At 53.7% G+C, this 23907-nt stretch overlaps 1 protein-coding gene across 1 annotated transcript in view; it reads left to right on the top strand.

The window, feature by feature from the left end:
- Positions 1-23907, top strand: part of IGSF3 (immunoglobulin superfamily member 3) — an 83785-nt gene that overhangs the window by 46017 nt on the left and 13861 nt on the right. The window contains exons 3-7 of the mRNA XM_028154146.2: positions 1346-1756; positions 5563-5952; positions 7271-7330; positions 10120-10521; positions 12604-13008. Of these exons, the coding sequence (XP_028009947.2) occupies positions 1346-1756; positions 5563-5952; positions 7271-7330; positions 10120-10521; positions 12604-13008 (1668 nt within the window). The remainder of the gene's footprint in view (positions 1-1345; positions 1757-5562; positions 5953-7270; positions 7331-10119; positions 10522-12603; positions 13009-23907) is intronic.

The raw sequence follows: 23907 nt of genomic DNA, 5'->3' as shown, positions 1-23907 counted from the left end.
TGCCTTCCCATGCCAAGTCATAATTTCCAGGCTTACGTGTGATAATAACAACTGGAATTATCGATCCTTCCTATTGCACACACTGCCATCTGCCCACTCCCTCCACCTCCAGCTTCCTTCAGTGACTTCCTTTCTGACAAGTCTGCACCCCAGCAGGAGGCCTGTAACCCAACCCTGAGCAATCACACACACTGGGGTGTTTTCATCAGTCAGAGGTGGGGTGGGGTGTTTCGTCCCCAGGGAAGAGTTCTGACCAAGGGATCACAGGGCCGCTTCACGTGCCTGAGTCACCCCCTACGGTGACTTCCTGCCAGTGTGGACCACGTGGCACCTCAATTACATGAAAATTGAACCTGTTAAAATCAAGGATGATGATGCTTTTTTCTACCAAAAATAAATATTTTATTAAGTAATAGCCTTCCTAGAGCAATGCCTTGTTGAGGTCAGCTGGGGGGATGTGGGGCGGTGGCTGGAAGGGGGGAATTGAGGAAGTTGTATAGAGATAAAAACTCCCCGAGTTCCAGGAACAATTTCCGTTTGAAGATCAGTCAGAAGCCAATTTTACGTATCTTGAAGCAATACCAGAATGAACAATAAAATCTAATTTCCCCTAAAAGAACATGCTTTGTACACAGTATTTTTAGGGAGTTCGTTTAAAATCAAATACAACCCACCTTTTGTCTGAGTGTTATGAAAATCACCAAGCAAGTAAGAGTAACTGCCAAAAACTTGCAGCCCAGATCCAAACAGAAAACTCCCGTTTCTGTGCTATCTGGGGTCATCCGTGGCCTCACAGCGATGGGTGGAGGCTGTGTGGGGTGGGAGCTTTGCTGTTACCTGCCATTGAGTCTGCTCTGACCCCTGGGGACCCTGTGACTGAGTGATGTCCACGCTGTCCTGTCCTCAACAGCCCTGCTCAGCTCCTGTGGACTCGTGCCTATGGCTTCAGTCTTCCTCTTTTTCTGCTGACTTCCATTTTCCCAGCATTATTATTAAAATATATTTTTATTGATTTCAGAGAGGAAGGGAGAGGGAGAGATAGAAACATCAATGATGAGAGAGAATCATTGATTGGCTGCCTCCTGCATGCCCCCTACTGGGGATCGAGCCTGAAACCTGGGCATGTGTCCTTGGCCGAAATCGAACCCGGGACCCTTCAGTCTGCAGGCTGACGCTCTATCCACTGAGCCAAACCGGCTAGGGCTTTCCCAGCATTATTGTCTTTTGCAAAGAACCCTGCTTTCTCAGGATGTGCCCAAAGCAGGACAGCTTCTGTTCTGTCCCTGTGAACGTAAGCTTCTGTGGCTTTATTGTGACCGTGCCCTGTGGATGCTCTGTGTTCCAGTGATCCCAGACTCCCTGCAGACCACAGCTGTACCCCAGACGCTGCACAAGGTGGAGCAGGACCCCCTGGAGCTCACGTGCGAGGTGGCCACCGAGACGGTCCAGCACAGCCACGTGTCTGTGGCCTGGCTCCGGCAGAGAGGCAGCGAAAGGCCCGTGGAGGTCATTGCCCTGAGCCGAGACTTCGTGCTCCACTCCAGCAGCGAGTACGCCCAGCGGCAGAGCCTGGGGGAGGTGCGGCTGGACAAGCTGGGGAGCAGCACCTTCCGCCTCACCGTCTTCCACCTGCAGCCGTCCGACCAGGGCGAGTTCTACTGCGAGGCCGCCGAGTGGATCCAGGATCCCGACGGCTCGTGGTACGCCATGACCCGGAAGCGCTCCGAGGGCACCGTGGTCACCGTCCAGCCCACAGGTCAGTCTCTCTCGTCCCCGTTCTCCACCCGGTGGGGAGGGTTGTCAGACATGGAGAGGGTGCGCAGACCCCTTCTTCAGTGACACCGGAAAGTGCACGAGGTTTTCATGGGAAGTTAGAGATGGTCCCGCCTGGGGACAAGAGGAAGCTGAGGGATGTATGGGGCCAGGCCTGGGTTCCATTAGCCACACGCCTGCCCCCTTTGGTGGCCTTGCCTGCTTCAGGTACCAATCCTGTTTCTTTCTAGAGGCCATTTGAGATTGGAATCCTTCCATCATAGGTACGAAATCCCGAGCTAGAGAAATTTTGGCGTAAGTGGTTATTTATATACTAGAGGCCCGGTGCACGAAATTCGTGAACTCGGGGGGGGGGGGGGTCCCTCAGCCCAACCTGTGCTCTCTCACAGTCTGGGTGCCCTCGGGGGATGTCCGACTGACAGCTTAGGCCATGACAGGGAGCGGGCCTAAGCTGTCAGTTGTACATCCTTATTGCTGCTGCAGAGGCAGGAGAGGCTCCCGCCACCGCCGCTGCACTTACCAGCCGTGAGCCCGGCTCAGGGCTTCTGGCTGTGCAGTGCTCCCCCTGTGGGAGCGCACTGACCACCAGGGGGCAGCTCCTGCATTGAGCATCTGCCCCCTGTTGGTCAGTGCAAGTCATAGCGACCATTCCTTCTGCCATTTGGTCTATTTGCATATTAGCCTTTTATTATATAGGATATATTTATTGATTTCAGAGAGGGGAAGGGAGAGGGAGAGGGAGAGAGAGAGAGAGAGAGAGTCATTGATTGGCTGCTTCCTGCATGCCCCCTACTGGGGATGGAGCCTGCAATTCGGGCATGTGCCCTGACCAGGAATGGAACCGTGACCTCCTGTTTCATAGGTAGACAGCTGGGCAATGTGGTTATTTTTTATATTATTTCTTTGGTGGTGGTTGATGATTTTCAAGATGCGTTGTCACCATTCTTCCACAGTTCTGGGAGGTAAGTAGGGGAGATGCGTGTGCTGGTGGCTTGCTGGCGGGGCCCCAGGAGGAGTCCTGGTGTGTCGTTGAGGCAGCCCTGGAGCACTGGGTTCCCCGTAAATGCTGTCTCAAGGGGAAGAGCTCGGAAGGGGATTGCTGGAGAAGGCTGAGTGACGAGTTTAAAGCTGGGTCAAGGTGATGGCAGCTCCATGAGCCGAGACCCTCCTGCTCCTCACGTTATCCTCCCACAGGGTCAGAGTGCACCCCTGGCCCCCACGTCTGGCCCCCGCATCCAGCCTGCTACAGATCAGAGCCGGGCGCTGTTGCTGCTGCCTAGGCTGGGCTGGGGCCGGCTCTCCGTGGGCCTTGGGCCCCCTGGCTTTGGTTAAGGGCGGTCACTGTTGTGGTTAAGGAGGTGTGGTGATGGCCCAGGAGCCTTTCCTGTGTTCTGCGGACCTCGGGGGTGAGGCTACAGCTGTCCCGGGGAGTGGAGGCGGGGTCTGTGGAGTCTGAGGTGCATGTGGGGTCCTCTTGTCAACACCTGTTTCCTGACCTCCCTGTCCCTTTGCTGTGGTCAGTGCTCTTGGTCTTTCCATAACCTTCTGTCATTCTAGAGCAGGGCTTCCGACTCACTGACAGTGCAAATTCCTGAGCCCGGCTCCGGGGTGGGGCCTGGGGAGCTGGGTTTCCAGCAGCCTTCCCAGGTGATTTTTCCATGGCCTGTTTCCTATAGTTTGTTTGTATTTTTTTAATCCTCACCTGAGGATATTTTCCCATTGATTTTCAGAGAGAGATTGGAAGGGAGAGGGAGAGACACAGAGAGAGAGAGAGAAACATTGATGTGAGAGACACACCAATTGGTTGCCTCCCGCACGTGTCCATGCCCTTGAGCAGAATCAAACCCCTGACCTTTCATTCTGCGGGCTGACACTCTATCCCCTGAGCCAAGCCTGCGAGGGCTCCATGGTCTGTGTTTTGTCAAGCACAGCTCTAGAGGTCACAGGGCAGAGGGATTCTCTGGCGGCGGATGGATGTGAGGGCTTTTGTGAGGAGGGTTGGGCTCCTGTAGAGGTGGCACCTTGTCTGTAGGCCCCAGAGCATTTGCAGCTTCTGGATCTTCCAGTACTAAGAAATCTCCAGACGGTGCCTTATTTCCTATTTATCTTTCCCTTCCTGGATGGCTTTAATATCAGCTTCAAAAGTCTGGACCAAATTTGGAGTCTTTTAAATAATGCTTTTAAATTGGGTGGCACCAGCGAATCTACTTTATTTTTAATCTTACCAATTTGGAATTAGGAGTTTTTTACATTTGCCCAGCACATATCTCCAGACTACACCAGCCCAGGGAAAACTCCATGACATGAATGTTGATGGCTTCGCTCTGGGCCCCCGTGTTGTTCAGGTTCAGTGCTTGCCGCCCCAGCGTGGCCTTCTTGTAGTTCATTTCAGTAAACTCCCAGTGAGTCCCTGCAGCACTGAAGGTGTGGTGGTAGCGCTGATGATTCACACTGGGTCCCTGCCGGCCAGTGTGAAAGCCAGCAGCTGAGAGCAGGGTGCTAAGTGCTGGGATCGGGCAGAGAGCGCTCCGGGGACGCGGTGAATGTGAAGTGTGTCTACACCAATAAGTTTCCCTCGATGGGGCTGCTGTTAAGGCACATGCAGGGACACCAGCAAGTCTGGTGACTTGAGCTGAGCCTTGAATCTTGGCAGGGAGAAGCCCAAGATTGTTGGCATGCTGGGCGAGCAGAGAGCGGTTGAGTATCGGTAGATGTTGGGTTCCAGATACGAGTGACGACAGGAACGGGGAAGTAGCCTGAAGCCCCGCGTGCTGGAGGAGGAGGGACTGGGTGCTGGTTACAGCCATAGCCTCCCCTACCCCAGGCTCTTTGGTCCTGCTTTCTAGAACAGAGTGTTTTCTCCCGCACTTGACTCCTTTGTCTTACCCCCACCCCAGCCATGGGTGCCTATGAGAGAGGAGAGCTGTCCCATGGAAGTGACAGTCACCACGCACCAGGGCACGGGTGCTGGGACCCCTAGTGGTGACGAGCTCTCCTTTGATCACGCGACCCCCATGCCGGATCAGACACCCAGCTCTTCAAAGGGGGCTTGGGTTCGTTGGCCGTTTCAGAGGTGTGCCGGCTTTTGGTGTAAATAGGTACTTTTGGCGACACCTTCCTAAAGATTTGACAGGTGGTGACTAGTGAAAAGCCATTAGTTTTCATTTTCCTGTGCAGTTTTGTGTCTTATTTCCAGTATTCACATGGCGGTGAAGACTGTATTTCAGATTATTAATATTTGCGTTTATTGGGGTTGGGGATTCAGCACGTAGGCCACTGTATAACTGTCTCACAAACCCCAGTGGGGTAAGTCCCACTACATCTGCTGAAAATATCTGTAGTCATGTGGCTAGTGGAGTTCTGGGCTAGAGGTCAAGGCTAGACCTTGGTGCTCTGCCAGGTCGGTGATCATTTGGAATTCCTTCCTGACTTTTGGGGGTCGAATCCAGGGTGGTGATCATTCGGAATTCCTTACTGACTTTTGGGGGTCGAATCCAGGGCTTGATCATTCGGAATTCCTTACTGACTTTTGGGGGTCGAATCCAGGGCGGTATAAGCTGTAGACAGAGCCCAGCGGTCTCGACTGGGATAACAGGCCTTCAGACCTCTGGGTCTGGCTACGTTGAGTGTCCTCTGTGACGTTCAAACACTTTCTCATCCCCTGGGTGCGGTGGTGCCTTCCCTGGAGGGAGCCTGGGAAGAGGGCCTGGGTGGTGGGGACTGTGCCATGCGTCTGGGTGGCCGGGGCTCACTCACCCCGATGCGCCGCGTTGCGGTTTGTTTCCTCAGACAAAGAGTTCACGGTGCGGCTGGAAACGGAGAAGCGCCTGTACACCACGGGGGAGCCGGCCGAGTTCCGCTGCATCCTGGAGGCGCAGAACATTCCCGACCGCTACTTCGCCGTCTCCTGGGCCTTCAACAGCTCGCTCATCGCCAGCATGGGGCCGAACGCCGTGCCTGTCCTCAACAGCGAGTTCGCCCACCGGGAAGCCCGGGGACAGCTCAGAGTGGCCAAAGAGAGCGACGGGGTCTTTGTGCTGAAGATCTTCCACCTCCGCCAGGACGACAGCGGGAAATACAACTGCCGCGTGACCGAGCGCGAGAAAACCGTGACGGGGGAGTTCATCGACAAGGACAGCAAGCGCCCCAAAAACATCCCCATCATAGTCCTCCCCATCAGTAAGTGGAGAGGCGCCTGCTTCCTTCCCCTCCCCCCTCTGGTCTGGTCCAATAGCTGCATCCCTGAGAGGTCAGGGGAGAGGACACAGTGCTGGGGGGGAGGGCAGGAGGGGCAGGTGGGACTCTAGGGTTCAAGCTGACAGGGAAGGCCAGTTAACTGCTCCCCTGCCCACTTGGCAACCCCCCAGGTAGGCGAACTCAGGGCTATGTTTGCACCTGGGGGGCGGGGGGCATCGCAGACCCCAGGATAGCAGCTCCGCCGGGAGGGAAACCAGGAATTCAGGACAGCTGTTTGCTCCCAAGTGGGAATTAAGTCCCAGGAGAAGTGGGGAGATGCCTACTTGACATCTTCCTTCAGAGGGAGGATTTAAAATCAGAAAGCTCCTTGTGAAGAAGGATTTGCCCTCTGGGTTTTGGCGGGGAGGGATTGGCATTTCCCTCATTTTCTCTTCCCTGTGGAAATTGTGTTTTTTAAAAGTCAGTGGCTGGGATCTCTCACATCTTCCCGGGCTTAGACTTTTAAAGCTGATGTCCAGGGCTGCTCAGGGGGGCTCCCTGCCCCCCTGGGCGCTGGCGTTGTCTGGGTGGGTCACGGTCGTGGCTGGGGACTGACTCTGCCTACCTGTGTTTGCCTGTGTTTAGTCATCCATAGTCTCAGGATGTTCTCATTAATATCTCATTTCTCTCATGGTTCTATTTTTAGTAAAAAGAGAATGAAAAAACTTAGAACGCTCTGAGTTTAAACAAGATGGGGAAGTTTTTAAACTAACCGTTAACCCTTTCTCAGCTGTTCAAACTGTTCTTTCTCTCCCCCTTACCTGGCTTCCTTTTCATTTTTACTACGTTTTTAATATAGCTCTCTTCAAGTCTGAAGGAAAAAGACCACACAAGCGTCTTCCCACTCTTTCTCCTTTTCTCACCAACAGGATTCCTTTCTTTTCATGCTTATTTTTAAAAAACCATATGCACACACCTAATTATCTTGAAATTCTTTTGTTACTAGACTTCCCCCACCCCACCCCCGCAATGCCTAGCATGGTGCTTTGCATAGGGTAGGTGCTTGCGGAGTATTTGTAGGATTGAAACTGTGGAACTGAATGCCCACTCTCTCTACTGTTTTCCTGTCGGTCAGTGTTTGCCTTAACCATGCACGGACTCTCTGCTTTTAAATCTGCAACTAATTCCTTGTTGTGTCGTAAGGATCCAGTGAAGGGCAGCCACGCTGTTTGCTTCCTATATCTTTTGTGCTAAGAGATTTCCCCCCACCCCTTCCAAGAACGTGTTTGATGATCTGTGGCCTGCTGTATTGCTTTTCCAGCAGATGACTGGGTAGTTAAAGTCCCCCAGAACCACCAGATCCTGCCCCAAGGCCACTTGGGTAAGTCTACCAAAGCAAACGATCACGTCGGTAATGATGGTAATACCTGGGACTTTAATGGCGCTTTTCCTCCCAAGAGCCTCAAAGTGCTTCTGCATCTATCATCTTCCCCGCGTCCCCCCTTCAAGTCCCCGTAGAGGCCAATGTCGTGTCCGTCCTATGAAGGAAGAAGCCAGAGCACCAGCCAGAGCCATGGCTGAGCCAGTTCCGTCAGAGGTTGAGCTTGCGCTGCAGTAGAAATCTCTGCTTCTAACCCCATGTCCACTGCTCTGCGCCTAGCCTGTGCTACACCACCAACCCCCTGGTTTGAAAGTTCATTTGAGAACATGCCCTCAGATGCTCATGAGTCCTGTCCAGGTTGGCACTCGGTCCATAGTGTTTTAATCGTCGGCTGCCTTTTCTCAGGCCCAAGAACACCGGTGAATAGTCTAACGGGCAGTGTCTGTATTTGCCTTTGCCTGGGCTGCCGGGATGGTGTGTTTTCTCACAGCCCCACGTTCTAATTGTGCGGTTTTCCAGGCTTGCTAGAATAACAACGCACCCCAGCAGCCCTCACAATACAAGCCAGGCTTACATGAGAGTCCATTGGGGTGACAGTAGGAGGTGAGGGTGACACCCTGCAAGTCGTTCTTCTGATGAAGGCCCGCAAAGGGATTTTACCCCCGGGATGCTGACGTTGCCCTCACTCGGAATCGATACCCTGGGGATGAGTCTTTAATCCAAAGAGGAATCTTGTTGCTATTAATGACGAGATGAAAAGCAATGACCTCATCTAACACTCTCAGTGTCGTGACCCTGAGAAGTAGGAACTGTTAGTATCTCTGTTTCGCACATGAGATTTCAAAGCTTGGGTGGGGTTAGGTAAGGCCCCAAGATTGCAGAATTAGGCCCAGGCCTGCCTCCAAACCCTTGCTTTTAAGCCACCAGTGCTGTGGATGCGGGCTCATCGGGAGTCTTACCATCGCCCTGAGTCTCTTGGGATGGCTCCTGGGGAGGTCGCCCTCCCGGGAGCATTCCTAGTCCCCTTGTGCAGACCTGTTTTAGTTTTATTTATTTTTCATCTAAAACAAGCCAACCCAGACTGAGGAGCAGGTACACTCACCTTAACCAGAGTACACGCAGGGGTTCTGCGCTCACCTTCGCCTCTTTCTGCCTGTGGGGGAATCCAGGGAGAAAGGCTTGATTCAGATGCATGGTCCTGGGTACGGGTGTGTGTCCCCCTGGGTACGGCTGTGCCTCTCAATCTGGGACTTGATTGTATTGATTGATTTAAAATGGTTGTGTCTGTTTCATGTGGGCGGTGCCCAGAAAATTGGAACCAAATTAGTTATGGTAGTTTGTGTTCTTTTATACTTATTATGGCTTTTTGAACTCAATATAGATAACTGTACAAAATAATATACTCATGATTCAGATAGATTAGAATATCCATGATGTTTACAAAAACAAAGAGTTATTGGGGATAGTAAAATCAACCCTGATCATGGAGACCAGTTTTTGAAAACTTAGTATGTTTTAGGTGATTTATATACATGGTCTCATTTACTTCTGTATGAGATAAATGACACTCTCCCTGTCTATAGTAGAGTTTAAATAGTTTGATTGAGTTCATATAGCTAAGTGAGTTAGCAAAGCAGTGATGGGAGTGGACTCCTTATCCCAAACTTTTTAAAAAATATATTTTTATTGTTTTCAGAGAGGAAGGGAGAGGGAGAGAGAGATAGAAACATCAATGATGAGAGAAATTCATTGATCGGTGGCCTCCTGCACACCCCTACTGGGGATCAAGCCCGCAACCCAGGCATATGTCCTGACTGGGAATTGAACTGTGACCTTCTTGGTTCATAGGTCGATGCTCAACCACTGAGCCACACTATGATTGGCAGAATGTTTCACAGCGAGGAGCGGTGAAACCCCAGGGCTGAGTGTGGACAGACAGGACGGCGAGCCTGTGGCTTAGGTCTCTTCCTCGGTGTTAATGCAAGTGTGGAAGCTCGCTCCCTGCACACTCTGTGAAACTAGACCATCTGTGCCCAGGAGTTCCCACAGCCACACACATGTTACTCCAGATACTTCCTATCATTTTATTTTACTCCCTAATATGGTCCTGAAGGACTTCAGATGGCACGTTACGAATGTCAGCCTCTGTTTGACTGCCACAGCACCGAAGGGTGGGAGTAGAATTTTCAAGGAATTCAACCTAATAGAAATCCAAATTGAAAAGCCTTGAACCCCAGCTGAACAAATAACCTGATACATTGTTTTATGCCCTACGTGTAATGGCATTGGTTGTATTTTTTTTATTATTGATTTTTAGAGAGAGAGGAAAAGAGAGGGGTAGAGAAACAGAAACATTGGTGAGAGAGAAATACCATCAGTTGGCTGCCTCCCGCACGCACCCCTACTGGGGATCGAGCCCACAACCCGCGCATGTGTCCTGGCCGGGAATCAAACCAACAACCTCTTGGTTCCTGATTGACACGACACTCAACCACTGAGCCACACCGGCCGGGCGGTTATATTTCTTAGGTTCTGATCCAGCCCCAGGTCTTAGACCCTCATTACCCTGGTCCTCTGCACTCGGCACAGGGCCTCCTAGGTAGTCAGACCCAAATCCCAGGAGCAATGCCCAGAACCAGCCAGGGCCACCCCAGCCAGGGTCAGGGCTCTCAGCCTCCAAGGCCCACCGTGCCTGCAGAGGATGACGCCGTACCCATCCTCCTTTCTCACCTACGGGGAGGGCGCGGTGGAGACCCGAAGCCACAGCTGTGCTCTCCCCCTGTCCCCAGAGAGCAGCATCTCCGTGGAGGTGGCCAGCAATGCCAGCGTGGTCCTCGAGGGCGAGCACCTGCGCTTCTCCTGCAGCGTCCGCACGGCGGGCAGGCCGCAGGGCCGCTTCTCCGTCATCTGGCAGCTCGTGGACAGGCTGAACCGCCGCAGCAACATCATGTGGCTGGACCGGGACGGCACCGTGCAGCCGGGCGCGTCCTACTGGGAGCGCAGCAGCTTCGGGGGCGTGCAGATGGAGCAGGTGCAGCCCAGCTCCTTCAGCCTGGCCATCTTCCACAGCAGGAAGGAGGACGAGGGCCAGTACGAGTGCCACGTGACCGAGTGGGTACGGGCCGTGGACGGCGAGTGGCAGGTCGTGGGAGAGCGCTGGGCCAGCACCCCCGTCTCCATCACGGCTCTCGGTAAGTGAATGTCCGGGAGTCTTTCTGCAGGGCCGCTGGGGAGACTGCCCCCGGGTCAGGAACCCTCCCCTGACCCGTATCGGTCAGTCCTGTCAGGAAGCAGAGGGCACCTTCAAAGGGTTTAATGGAAGGAACACGCTACGGAAGCGTGGGCAGGGCTGAAGGTTCCAGCGATGCATGGCGGGGCCCTGGGGCCGGCGACTTTAACCACTCGTGGGTCTGGGTAGCGGGAGTGAAGCTGTAAGAATTCTGGCCAGAGGACCGAGGCCTCTCAGCAGGACGTGGTGGCCCGGCTAGAGGATGTGCCACCTTCAACACTGGCTGAAGAGCAGGCGCACAGCCACGAAGCTGCTCTTCTGCCCCAGGCTCTCCCCCACCTTGCCTGCTGCCCAGTGCCCAGCCCTCCTGAAAGGTTCAGAGCAGGGCAGACACGGGCAGGGAATCACCTTGATTCCCTGAGTGGACAGACAGGATGGCGAGCCTGTGGCTTAGGTCTCTTCCTGGCTGTGCTGTGCTCCGGGCTGAGTCTGAGCACCTGGAGACTGAGTGAGACAGGTTAACTAATTTGCTCAGGGCTGTAGCTTTTAAATGCCAGACCCACAACCTGAACCTAGGAAACCAGTCGTCTATCTTAATTTTTTTCCAAAGCCTGTGCTTTGTTATTCTCTCTGAGGCTCCTCCTTAAGAAAGCGGTTTCCTCATTAGCATGAAATTAAAAGATACCTTGAGGTTTGCTAAAACCAAAGAAGATTAGATGGACTCCTTATGGGGTCCTTAAAGAGGCTTCCGTCAACTCGTATCTGCCTAATACAATCCGTGTGGTGCATTGTAAAAGGCAGGCATCTGTACTTTGCTGGGAAGGTAGGGTCTGCTGTTAGCAGGAGACTCTGCCGACACTTGTCCTGGAGACTTGGTCCCACTCCCTGAGGCCGTGTTGCCCCTTCCCCCGGGCGGGGCTGCTGGTGCTCCTGAATACACTGCCGTAAAGACGCAGCCCTGAGCGGGTTTGCTCCCCACAGAGTCCTCCATTCCCATGCCACCCCCATTCTAATCTCCAGGTTAGAATGCCATTTACTCTCTAAAAACGTAATCCCAGAGATAGACCTGCTTTCTGCAGTCCCCACACGGCTCCGATTTCTGCCTCTAGAAGCTTCATCCAGAGGTTGCGTTTTCTGATGAGCTCAGTCCCGGGCCTACGCTCAGCACCGTGGGCACCTGTGGACATAGAACCTGTGAGGAAAACTCCGGCGTCCAACAGTGGTAGCTTTTCCTGTCCTGTGAGCTGAGGAATACAAAGGAGTAGGGCTGGTTAGTCGGGATTGTTCCTCTAGAAGTAATTTTACGGTTCCAGGTTGTCCCCAATTCTAACACTTCCTAGCTATGTGGCATTGAGCAAGTTACTTAACTTCTCTGTGCCTCTACTTCCCTATCTGTAAAATGGGTCCATGCAAAGATTAACGTGTCTGGTGGTTCCCACAGCCAGGGGTCACCAAGAGGCTCTGACCTGGGACCCCTGGAGCCTGGCTCTGCTCACCTGCTCACCACACCTGGGGCGCTTCTGCCTAAAGCCATAATCAGAGTGGCCCAAGGGTGTGGCACAGGGAAAACAGGAAGGTTCCCTGGAGTAAGGTCACCTGTTCAGCCTAAATTAAACGACAGCACACGAATTTGCATGGGGCCATGTGGCCACGTGGCAGGTGATGAAGGAAATAGCTTTGGGGCTTTTTTCTCCTGCGTTAGCATGGAATCCCAAGATTTTTAGGAATGGGGGCGATGGACCGCAAATCCAAGTAGGTCCTCCAGCTTCTGAGCCCGAACGGCCATCGGGAGGCCATCGCGAGGGCTTCGTCAGCAGGGATCGGTAATGCTGCTCAAGGCGGCTGCCCGATCTCTCTCTGTGGGGTCTTAGGAACTGTGGGTCTGTGCCTCCACGTGATAGCTAACGTAATCCTGGCCTGGGCATCAAAGCAGACCCGCGAGCCTTTGCCCCGCTAGCTTTGGCCAGGACCCCCGTCGCCGCGTCCTACCCCCTGAGACAACCAAGTGACTCCTCTGGCTTTCGCCTGTCTGTTCTCTCTCCAGAAACGGGCTTCGCGGTCACAGCCATCTCCCGCACGCCGGGGGTGACCTACAGCGACTCCTTCGACCTGCAGTGCATCATCAAACCCCATTACCGGGCCCGGGTCCCTGTGTCAGTGACCTGGCGGTTCCAGCCGGTGGGCACCGTTGAGTTCCACGACCTGGTGACCTTCACCCGGGACGGAGGGGTCCAGTGGGGGGACAGGTCCTCCAGCTTCCGCACCCGAACGGCCATCGAGAAGGTGGAGTCCAGCAACAACGTCCGCCTGAGCATCAGCCGAGCCAGCGACACGGAGGCGGGCAAGTACCAGTGTGTGGCGGAGCTGTGGCGGCAGAACTACAACAACTCCTGGACGCGGCTGGCCGAGCGGACCTCCAACTTGCTGGAGATCAGGGTGCTGCAGCCAGGTAGGGGTCCACGCGCTCGCTCTGGGTGAGACACGCGGGAGGGAACAAAAGCCCTCCGTTGTGGCCGCTTTGACTTCCCAACTTGTGATGTTGAGAAATTTCAAATCCATGGGAAGTTGAAAGAATTAATCTTTTCTTGGCCCGTTGTTAAAGTCTTACCGTGTTTGTTTCCTCCCTCAGTGGGTATTTTGTTGTTGAACCACTTGAGGGTAAGTTGGTATCATCAGAACACTTCCTCCTAAATACTTGAGCGTGAACCTCCAAGAACAAGGACACGTGATTATAGGACGTCACTGACCTTTTCCCAGCTCCTAACCAGGTCCAGCCGGGGATCACACAGCGCTTTTAATTGTCACGTCTCCTTACATCCCTTTACTCTAGAGCTGTGCCCGGCCGGACACCCGTGTGTTTGAGACACGGGCGTGTGTGAGTGTCCAGGCTGTTTGGCTAGAAGCCCTGTCTCAATGTCATCTCCTGTATCCTTGCCACAGCGGTGTGAACACGGTACATGGCCCCCTGTTTGCAGACCAGGGACCCCGAGTGGGGAGGGATGGGGGCCTTCCTGAGCATCTGCTCTGCGCTAGGCGCTTAGGCTGTTATTTTACCAGATTTCCCGGCCGCCCCGGGAAAGGCTGCCCAGCACAGGGCCGCATAGCCGGTGAGGGGTGGAGCCAGGATTTGCACCCTTGCCTGCCCTTCTCCTGCTGGTTTCCTGACCCCAGGCCAGTCTGCTTCTGCTGAGTTTGAGCTTCATTCTTCCGTGGGGCTGAGCCTCTCCCAGTAGGTGGTGGGGATGCCTAGTCAGGGGGTGGGGGTCCTGTGAATGCTCTCACCTTCATCCGGCCCTTCCCCTAACACGGGAGTGGGTAAGTGTATGCCACTCGCATGGTTTCCTCGGAGTCTGGTCTGCCGCTAGGTTGGAAGCTGGGTGAGGGTGGAGCCCAGGCCGTGGTCCCGCTTCCCTCTGAGCCGGGCCCTGAACAGGTGAGCGCGGGCACCCACCCATGCAGCAGACGGTGGGGGTGGATGGCGGGTGACTTTGCAAAGACTTTTTTCTGACGTTCTGACCCACCCACTTTGCGAAGATGGTTTGAACATCTTGCAAAAAGGATTTTTCTTTCCGCTCACGGCCACGGTCCGTGTCCAGCCCGGTCTGCTGGGCCACTTCAGATGGTCACAGTATTGTTTTCAGCAGTGCGGGGTTACCGAGGGCAATGTCTGAGTTTACCCTTCACCTCTCCTAACCCATAAAGAGTCTTTCGTGTCCCCGAGTTTGGAACAAATGAGTCGTATAAACAAAGGGGCCAATCCTTGGCCAATTAGAGCCTAATCCTGGACGACAAGATGCTCGGGGAAGAGGCTGTTCTGCGTAAGTGGGTTTTCAGGTTAATGGAGGGCGAAGCAGAGACCCATTTCCTGTGAGCCCTTGTGTGGGAAGTGCTCAGGGACGCACTCGCCTGCCTTACTGAGTGACTTCGAGATAGTAATTGCCTCTCATGTGGTCTCCTGGCCCCCGGGGCGGGCCTGTGAGCCGCAGCGCGGGCACATGGTTCTGCCGCCCTCCAAGGCAGGGGAAGTGCCGACCCCAGGACCTTGCCTGACGTGCCTTTTTGCATAAATTCCTAATATTTGCTGCTTTCTGTTGCTCCTGAGAATCTGAGGCTGGAGCTCATGAGGGAAGAACAAAGAATTAATTTATCGAAGGTTCACGTTATTTCGATTCTGATCAATTGATGGTGTTACTAAAGGAGGAGCTAAGGGCCAAAAATGGGCGCCAGGCTGTGTGCTCAGTCCTTCTGTTTTCTTTTCATTCCATCCACCGGTGAAAGCGTGGAGATGTTTGTTTCCCCATGATGGTGGCCCCAGGAGGAAACCGAGGCGCCAGGTGTGAGGAGCCTCGAGGGAGGCAGGCCAGCCTGGTACGTGGGAGCCTGGCATTGGAACTGAGCTTGGAGCCCGGGTCTCGGTGCCCAGATACCTCCACTTTCCATGGTAGCGCTTCATTGCCTCCTGGGTAGAGGAAGTGGCTGGAGGCGGAGGATCTGCTCCGAGGACTGTCCGTGTCGGGTGTGGCTTAGGTTGAGTTGTTTGTGTTCTCGCTGTAAAGTGTGCAGTGTCATCGTGCTGGGCTGTGTGTGGTGAGGCCCGTGCCCAGAGGTGCCCAGTCATGGCTCTCGGGGCCCTGGGGAGGCTGCAGGGAGCGAGTTGGCGCCCCGTCCGCACACTCCCCGGGAGTGGCTGAGGCACCGGGAGAGAGCATCCCTTAAGTGTTACTGTCTCCCCTTTATGAAATATTGATGCATTTAGCACTTATTATGTTCCAGGGAGCCTCGTGTTTGTGTTTGCTCCCCCCTCACCCCCCCCCGCCATACACTCTGCTTGGTCTTGGAGCTTTTATTTGGGGGACACAGAAGTGGAAAAGTACCAGAGGTTGACTGCGCCCGAGACCGTGTCGAACACATGTCTATAACCTCCCTTCATCTTCACTGCACCCCGGGAGGAAGGCGCTGATTTTCCATTTATTTATTTTTTAATATATTTTTTCTTGATTTCAGAGAGGAATGGGGGGGGAGAGAGAGAATCATTGATCAGCTGCCTCCTGCATGCCCCCCACTGGGGATCGAGCCTTCAACCCGGGCATGCGCCCTGACTAGGAATCGAACTGTGACCTCCTGGTTCATAGGTCGACACTTGACCACCGAGCCACGCCGGCCAGGGCTGTTGCTTTCCCATTTATAAAGGGAGTAACGGAGGCTCAGGGAGGCTTGCTGAAGTCCAATAAAGAGTGAGTGGGAAGGTGGGACTGGAACGCAGGTGTGCCTGAGTAAAAAGCAATTGGTGATAAAAGGGGACTTTGACCTTTTGTAAGGCTATGTCATCAGAGGTTACTCCTCTGCGTCCTGTAACAGTCTCATTTACAGAGGAGGTCCCTCTCTGTAGATGGCTGACATGCGGAGTCCTTGGCCTGGTCCAGCAATAGCGGCTAACACTTCCTCTGCATTTCTTATGTGCCATCGCCATCCCGAAGTCCTTCCCTGTAAAACCTTACTTACCCACGCAATGCCATGAGCAGTGCTGTTTCACCCACTTTATAGGTGCAGACACTGACTCGGAGGTTGATTAAGTTACCCAGTGATCCACAGTCAGACAGGATTCACATCCAGAGGCAGTCTGGCTCCAGAGTCCAAGCTCTTATTTTATTTTATTTTATTTTATTTTATTTTATTTTATTTTATTTTATTTATTTTTTGTTAATCCTCACCCGAGGATATTTTTTCCATTGATGTTTTAGAGAGAGTGGAAAGGATGGGGAGAGACACAGAGAGAGAAACATCAGTTGGTTGCCTCCCACACGTGCCCCAACCAGGGTAAGGGATAGATCCTGCAACTAAGGTATGTGCCCTTGACGGGAATCGGACCTGGGACCCTTCAGTCCGGGGGCCAATGCTCTATCCACTGAGCCAAACCGGCTAGGTCCAAGCTTTTAATTTTATTATACAGTATTATGGTATTTTCTAGAGAGGTTTTTTTTAGTCTTCTCAGGAACCTTCTTGGGTACCATGTACTTTTCTTCAATTTCTATTCTGTCTGGTTTACCACCCCTGATTTTTTTTTTAATCTCCTTTCACAAACATTTAAATTTGTCTTTTTAAGTTGGGGTCACAGGGTACCCGTAGAGGTTCCTTGAGGCACAGCTTGCCAATGGTGTTGGTGTAGGAGTTTAATTTGTGCCTCCTCCAACTCCTCTGTTTCTTCTAATTTCTGCCACAGGATGGCTCTAAGACTTGGGGAGCTCAAAGCCCGTGCTGGCTTCTCTTCTTTCTGCTCTCCCTCTATACCTCCCCCCTCAAAACATGGATCCTTATCTCTAGTCCAGTGTCTTCCACAGGAAGGTCCCCCACTGCCTGCCCACCCCTCTCTTTTCAGAATATTTTGTTGCATATTCTCATTCCAAAAGAATCAAATAGAAACCGAGGGACCGTTGGCTCACTGCTCCATTTATCCACCTTCTACTGCCGACATCACCCGCTCCCACGAAGGCTCCCTGTGGTCTGTGCCCAGGCCAGCCCTGGCCAGAGCCACCTGCTGAGCTGGCCACATCACAGGGACCTGATTCACCACAATCTCTGGCTGGATGGTACCCCATCCATTTGTTGTGGGTCTGTTATTGACCATTCTGCATGTGTGCTTCTGATTCGAAACGCACATCCCCCAGGAAATCTTCCAGGAATGCCTCGCTCCCGGTCTGTTGTGGGTTTTGCTCAGCCTCGCTCCCATGGACGGCAGAGTGTGACCCCCAAGGGGCATTTAAAGGCAGGACTTGAAGCCGGTTCAACATATTCGATTCTTCGCTCTTAGTCAATTCTGTTCTCTTTTAATTTTGAAGCATTGCTTTGCTTCCTTCTGAATTTCTTTAGCATCAGCCTCCCGCACCCCCCCCCCCCCGCCCCAATTGCACATTCCTAAATACAGAAGCAATAAGGGAAATGTCAGCATTCATTTTCCCAATGTTTACGACCATGCCTGAGTCTGGCTATTAAGTACTGCACATTAAAATCGACACAGCAATAACCAGGCCTGCAGGAGGACAGCCTCCGGTCTGGAAGGCCCACTTGTCAGGGCGTATTCTGCTGGGATTTCACTGATGGGCGGTCAGGATGAATATTTAATACCTCCGGGATGCTGCCAAGTCTGTTTTCTGCATTTCTTACTGCTGACCTAGCAGACTGGGGATGCTGGGGGCTTTTTCTTCGACGTCTGTGAGTCCAGGGCACGTGACAGTGGCTCTCCTTGTCACACAGTCTGGTAGGTGGCAGGCTGCCCCATCCCTCAGAGGGATTAGCCCCTGCTTTATTTCGGGAGAACCTGCGGTTCTCCTACCCCGTGTGCATGTGGCTGCTGCCTGCTGGGTGCTCAGAAGTGGAGTGAGCATGAGGGCGAGAGCCCTGGAGGCGCCCCGGGCCTCATTGTCATGGCGACTCCAGGTGCATCTGTTTGGAGTCACTGAGCTGGGGTCCTGCTCTGTCTGCAGACAGGGCATGTCTGGGTTACTCCTAATTAGCTGTTTCCACTTCCAGACTTTTGTTACTTTCTCCTTTTTTAAAAAAATATATTTTTATTGATTTCAGAGAGGAAGGGAAAGGGAGAGAAAGAGAGAAACATCAATGATGAGAGAGAATTATTGATCAGCTGCCTCCTGCATGCCCCCTGACTGGGGATTGAGCCCGCAACCTGGGCATGTGTCCTGACTGGGAATTGAACCATGACCGCCTGGTTCATAGGTCAACACTCAATCCCTGAGCCACATTGGCCAGGCTTGTTATGTCCTCTTTGCTCCTCCCTCTCAGTGCCTTCCGTAAGCATGTTTGAGCACCTACTATGTGCCACTCTCCCTGCTGGGTGCTGGGGCTGCAGAGATGGGTGTGTCCCAGTTCCTGCCTTGAAGGCTCTCCTGGGAAAGGAGGAGTTTAGGGGTGATTGTGGAGCCGGCTAGGGGTGGGCAGTAGGCCTGAGAGGGAAGGGGCTTCCCTGGGGGTGGGCGCACAGGAGCCGTGGGGCCTTTCGGCCTCGGCACAGAGTGTGGAGAAAGAACAAGCAGCATGCGTGTTTTGATATGACTGAAGCCTGGGATGGGGACGGCTCATCCCAGGCAGTTGACAAGGGCCAGGGAGCCCCTTTTGTACTGGGAAGCACAGAGGTCACCATATGTGATGGTTAAAAGCCAGGACAGGCCCTAACCGGTTTGGCTCAGTGGATAGAGCGTCGGCCTGCAGACTGAAGGGTCCCAGGTTTGATTCCGGTTGGGGGCATGTGCCTTGGTTGTGGGCACATCCCCTGTCGGGGGGTGCAGGAGGCAGCTGATCCGTGTTTCTCTCTCATCAATGTTTCTAGCTCTCTATCCCTCTCCCTCTCTGTAGAATCAATAAAATATATTAAAAAAAAACAAAAAACAAAAAAGCCAGGACAGACCAGTCTGGGTTTGAATCCCACTCGACCACTAACCGGTGGTGTGGCCGTGGGCAAGTGTTTTCATAAAATTGGGGATAACAATATTTACTTCATAGGACTGGTGCAAACCAAATCGTTAATATTTAGAAAGTGCTTATAATACAGCTCACATAGAATTACATAAGTTCGTTAAATACGAATGTCCTAAACTGAGCAATTAGGACTTTACATCATACTCAGAACATATTCTCTGACTAACAGTGTGTAATAGTCCCTTTACTACTCTACAATGAAATTCATGGACGGTGTAACATTTCTACTCACATAACCTTTAAGAGTTGTTACAACGCCCTAATTGTGGATAAAGGAGGGATCTTTAAAAAAGCGGTTCATGTTAAAATAATGGCTTTAACCTGTCCTCGCTCAGGGGCAGCCGTGTGAATAGGCGCAGCTCTTGGGGGGTAGGCGGGTCAGGGGGCAGCAGCGGGGCAGAGGCGCTGCTAGCCTGTCCCCACGTCACGGACGGGGGTTCCGAAATCCAGCGCAGCTTACAGGCTGAACAGGGTAGAGAGGAACCTCCCTTCACCTACCTGACAGACATTAAAACTGCGCCAAACCAGGTGTGGATGGTAAAGGGAAAGCGGGCCCCAGGCTCAGAGACTGTTCTCACCCACGTGGGTGTCACTTGGAAGTCATGCAGGACAGGAAGACGAGACAAGTTGCATGGGGTCATCCAGATACGGGTTTGCATCTAGGCCGGCTCCAGTCCATTGCCTCCCTGCCGACCGGAGGCTGCCCGCAGGTGGCCGTGATGGCCTTGGCGGCGAGCGGCAGGCGGGCTCAGCTGGGAGGGACAGCCCCGGTTGGCAGATGGCAGCTTCGGAAGCTCTCCCCACGGAGGCTGGGCTGGAGGCAGGGACACCGGTATGCAGGGCAAGTGTAAGGTCTGCAAAAGAGGAGATTAGCGCCTTAAACAGGGCATGTCCTCAGGGAGAAAGAAGACCGGGGCTGCCCTAACTGGTTTGGCTCAGTGGATAGAGCATCGGCCTGCAGACTGAAGGGTCCCAGGTTCGATTCCGGTCAAGGGCATGTACCTTGGTTGCGGGCACATCCCCGGTAGAGGATCCGGTAGAGGATGTGCAGGAGGCAGCTGATGTTTCTCTCTCATCGATGTTTCTAACTCTCTATCCCTCTCCCATCCTCTCTGTAAAAAAAAAAAATCAATAAAATATATTTTTAAAAAAAGAAGAGCAGGGGCTGAGGGCAGAGTCAGGATGTGGGACTCTAAGTGTGGGACCTGCTCGACTGTCAGGGGCCTTTGCCACCTCCTTCCCCGAGTGGGTGGGGCACACACACGCTCTCCCTTCAGTGTCTCCCAGCTCTTGGCGGACTTGCTGTCCTCAATTGGAAACACCTCTGCTGTCCAGCCACCGGTCCCCTCCATCCCTCATATCACTGACGACGTTACAGACCTGTAACAGAGCAGCGTCTTCCTTCTCTCCCTCACTCCCTCCCTGCCCACCTCGCCGCCCCGCTGCCTCCGGCTCCTGCTCCCACCGCTGCACAGACACTGCCGAGTCCAGGGTTCCCTGTGGCCACCTCACCATCACACCCTGGTTCTCAAACTTAGTGTGCGGCAGAACCACCCGGAGGGCTGGTGACAGCGCGGGTCCGGGGCCCCACCTGTGGTGTGGGTGATTCTGTGCTCTCAGCCGGTCCCCAGGGGACAGTGGCGCTGCAGGTCCAGGGGCTGCACCCTGAGAGCCACAGGAGGTCAGGATCCGGGACACACTCCAGGCCCCTCGCCGTCCGCAGGCTTCCTTTCTCACCTCCTCGGCACATGGCCACGTGCTGTGCCCTGAATACGGAGCCCAGAGGTCTCACCTGGCTCACCTGTCCGCTCTCTCGGGGGTGCCCTGGCACGCTCCTCCTCTGCCCGGGACCACCTACTCACGTGTTTTTCAGGGCCCAGCTCCGATGTCACATACTTTTTGAAAAGGTCTCTCCCTCCTGCCACAATCTCTCCCTCTTGTCACGTTCCTTTACATTCCCATACCTCCAAGAAAAGATTACTTACATATTTATTCAGTTACCCATTTAGTAAATTGAGTAGCAGATGACTGGGTCATAGTCTTTGCCCTTCAGATGCTTATAATTTCTTAGGAAAGAGAAGGCCTTCAGAAAATTAACTATGTCAATAAATAACCAGTGTTGGGAGGCTGTGGAGAAAAGGGAACCCTCGCACACTGTCGGTGGGATTGTAAGTTAGCGCAGCCACCATGGAAAACAGTGGAGATTCCGCAAAAAAAATTAAAACTAGAGCTGCCATTCGATCCAGCAATCTCATTTCTGGGTATGTATCCAACGAAAACGACAACACTGCTTTCTACCCCTGTGCTCATTGCATCATTATTTACAGTAGCCAAGATATGAAAGCAGCCTGGCTGTCATTGATAGACGAATGGGTTAGAGAGGATGTGGTACGTGTATACAATGGAATAGGACTCAGCCATAAAAAAGAATGAGATCTCGCCTTTGGCGACAACGTGGATGGACCTCGAGGGCCTTGTGCTACGTGATGAGCCGAGTGTGTGCCCGCAGGAGGGGCCTCGCTGAGCCTCTCTGGCCTCCCTCTGCCTGTCCTGCTGGTTCGCAGTGGGGCTCACCAAGCCTCAGTCCGCAGCCTCTCTGAGCCCGCTCGCTCACACTGCCATGTCCACGGCTCCTCGGGCTTTACAGTGTGCGAGCCACCTGGGGTCTTGATTCGGAGCCTGCCAGTCTGCATTTCTAACCAGCTGCCCCGTGACGCTGATGCTGCTGGTCCGTGGACAGCAGTTTTCGTAGGACGTTTGTCACTTACGATTGACAGTTCTCAATCGGACGCTGTGCTGTGAACATGGGACTGAGACCAGCGACCAACAAGAGACAGGCATAGTGAAATGGAAGGCGTGTGGGTTACATACCAGGCTCTGTGCTCACCTCTTTCTAGAAACCATTGCTGATTAATCTGCTCACACTCCTAAGACATGAGGTAGGAACTAGGATGGTTCTGATCTTGCAGAAGAAGTACCTGCAGACCCCGGGGGCTGGGCTCCCTAACTCTGGAGGAAGGTGACACAGACCAGCAGCCTGGGGCGCAGGGCAGCGCCGGCAGGATGCGCGAGTGCTGCCTCATTAGTCACAGGGCTGCAGGCTCGCCTGCGCTTCCGGAAAGGTCCTCCCTGACCTTGGCATGTGGGAGGAGCTTCAGAGCGTGGAGGAGGAGCTGACCCCTCGCCCACCTGCCAGGCATGCACCACGTCTCCAAAACGCCTCTCTTTCAAGCTTTTCGGCGCTTCACAATATTTTGACGCGAGAAGGAAAATAAAAATGGAAATGCTTTGAAACAGTTCCCTGGATTCTTGTCCTCAGAGACCATGTGACTGAACTGAAGTTTAGTCATAGGGTTCCAGTTTCACGTATGCAGTTACTATAGCAATTGAGGTTTCCTTAGTAACTAACCGTTGCAGAAATAATCTGGCCCCAATTAATAATACATTTTAAAGCTCCTTCTGCCCTACACTGAGCAACCCAGTGTTTTTGGCCAAAGACCAGGTGATGCAGGGAGTGTCGTGTGCACCGACATAGATAGATTTGCATGCAATTGGGTGAACTGGGCTGGAAAGCAATGGAAAGGGCTAGTCGTTTCAAGTATTGTAGGAACCTGACCTGGAAAGTCGACTGGCAAGCTAATGTGAATGAGTTTGCAGAGCGGGGGAGCTTACTGGTAAGCCCCGCCCTAGGCCCAGTGTGCCCCGGAGGTGATTGTGTTTGAAGAAGGGATCGGGCAGGAGACTGGGCTTGATCATAGAAAAGAAGAAGCGAAAGGGTGGGGCGGGGTTTCTTTCGTGTCCCTGCGAGGGGTGCCCGTGATGGCTGCAGCAGGCCTGCAGGCGTGAGAGTTCAGCAGCCCTTTGTGCAGTGTCGCCTGATTTACCAGGTGTGTCCTCCACCGAGCTGTGAGCTGTGCGCTTCGAGCTGCTCTTGCAGTCAGGGCGCCGGGATCCTGCGCGCCTCAGCTTGCGGGATCCTCTGGGCCATTCAGAAGGATGGTCCGTGTGTGGCCAGGCTGCCCCAGCGACAGCCTGCGGCCTTCGAAGGTTGCAGGTGCCTTGGTACGTGGGACTCGGGCCTTGATGCTGCTTGTGCACTCCCAGCTCTAAGCGAGCCAGCCGGCCAGCACTGCCCGGGGAGGCCCAGGATGACCCGAGCGCAGGCCTTGGTCTGGAGCAAGACACTGACCGGCTGGGGTGCTGGGGACAGCCTCGGCAGCCCTGGCCTGGCCTCCCTTCCCTGCGGGGCTCTGCCTGGCCCTGGGTTTCTGTCTCAGCCGGGGAGTGGTTTGGTCTCAGAGGCCAAGTGTGAAGAGGGGTGGAGGTGGGGGACGGCTTTACCATTAGCTTCCTAGAGGAACTTGGAGTAGTGTTTTTCCGTGGTGGGGGATGGTAGAGAGGGGAGCAGAGCCAGTGCAGTCATGATGGAGTGGGTGGGGTCCCAGACTCCCTTCCTGAGATATGTCTCCTTAGATGGCGGCTTGTTGTGAGCACCTCAGTTAGAGGGTAGATTCACTCCCGAGTCTGCCCTCCCTCCTGGATGTGGAGCGGGATAGCGAGGGGCAGGTAGGCTGCAGTGGGCTCTGATTGTCCCACTGTCTGTCATTTTCTCCTCAGTCTTCCCTGTCTCGTGCCCCTCCCCCCCCCCCCCCCCCCCCGGAAGATCACTCCAGTGTCCCTGGCCACCTGCTGATCGTGGGTCTCTGGTGTGCTTGCATCCCTCGCCCACTCACTCACACGTCTCAGCGAACACTGACCGAGACTTTCTGAAGTCCAGGCACTGAGCCCAGCTCTTGGGGGGGATGGGGAGGGCGAGGGGAGATGAGAGCGTCCTCTGGGCAGGCCTGTCTTATTCCTT

Source organism: Eptesicus fuscus, chromosome 22, assembly GCF_027574615.1.
Source record: "Eptesicus fuscus isolate TK198812 chromosome 22, DD_ASM_mEF_20220401, whole genome shotgun sequence".
Classification (NCBI taxonomy): domain Eukaryota; kingdom Metazoa; phylum Chordata; class Mammalia; order Chiroptera; family Vespertilionidae; genus Eptesicus; species Eptesicus fuscus.
This window is presented reverse-complemented; position numbering and strand designations above follow the sequence as displayed.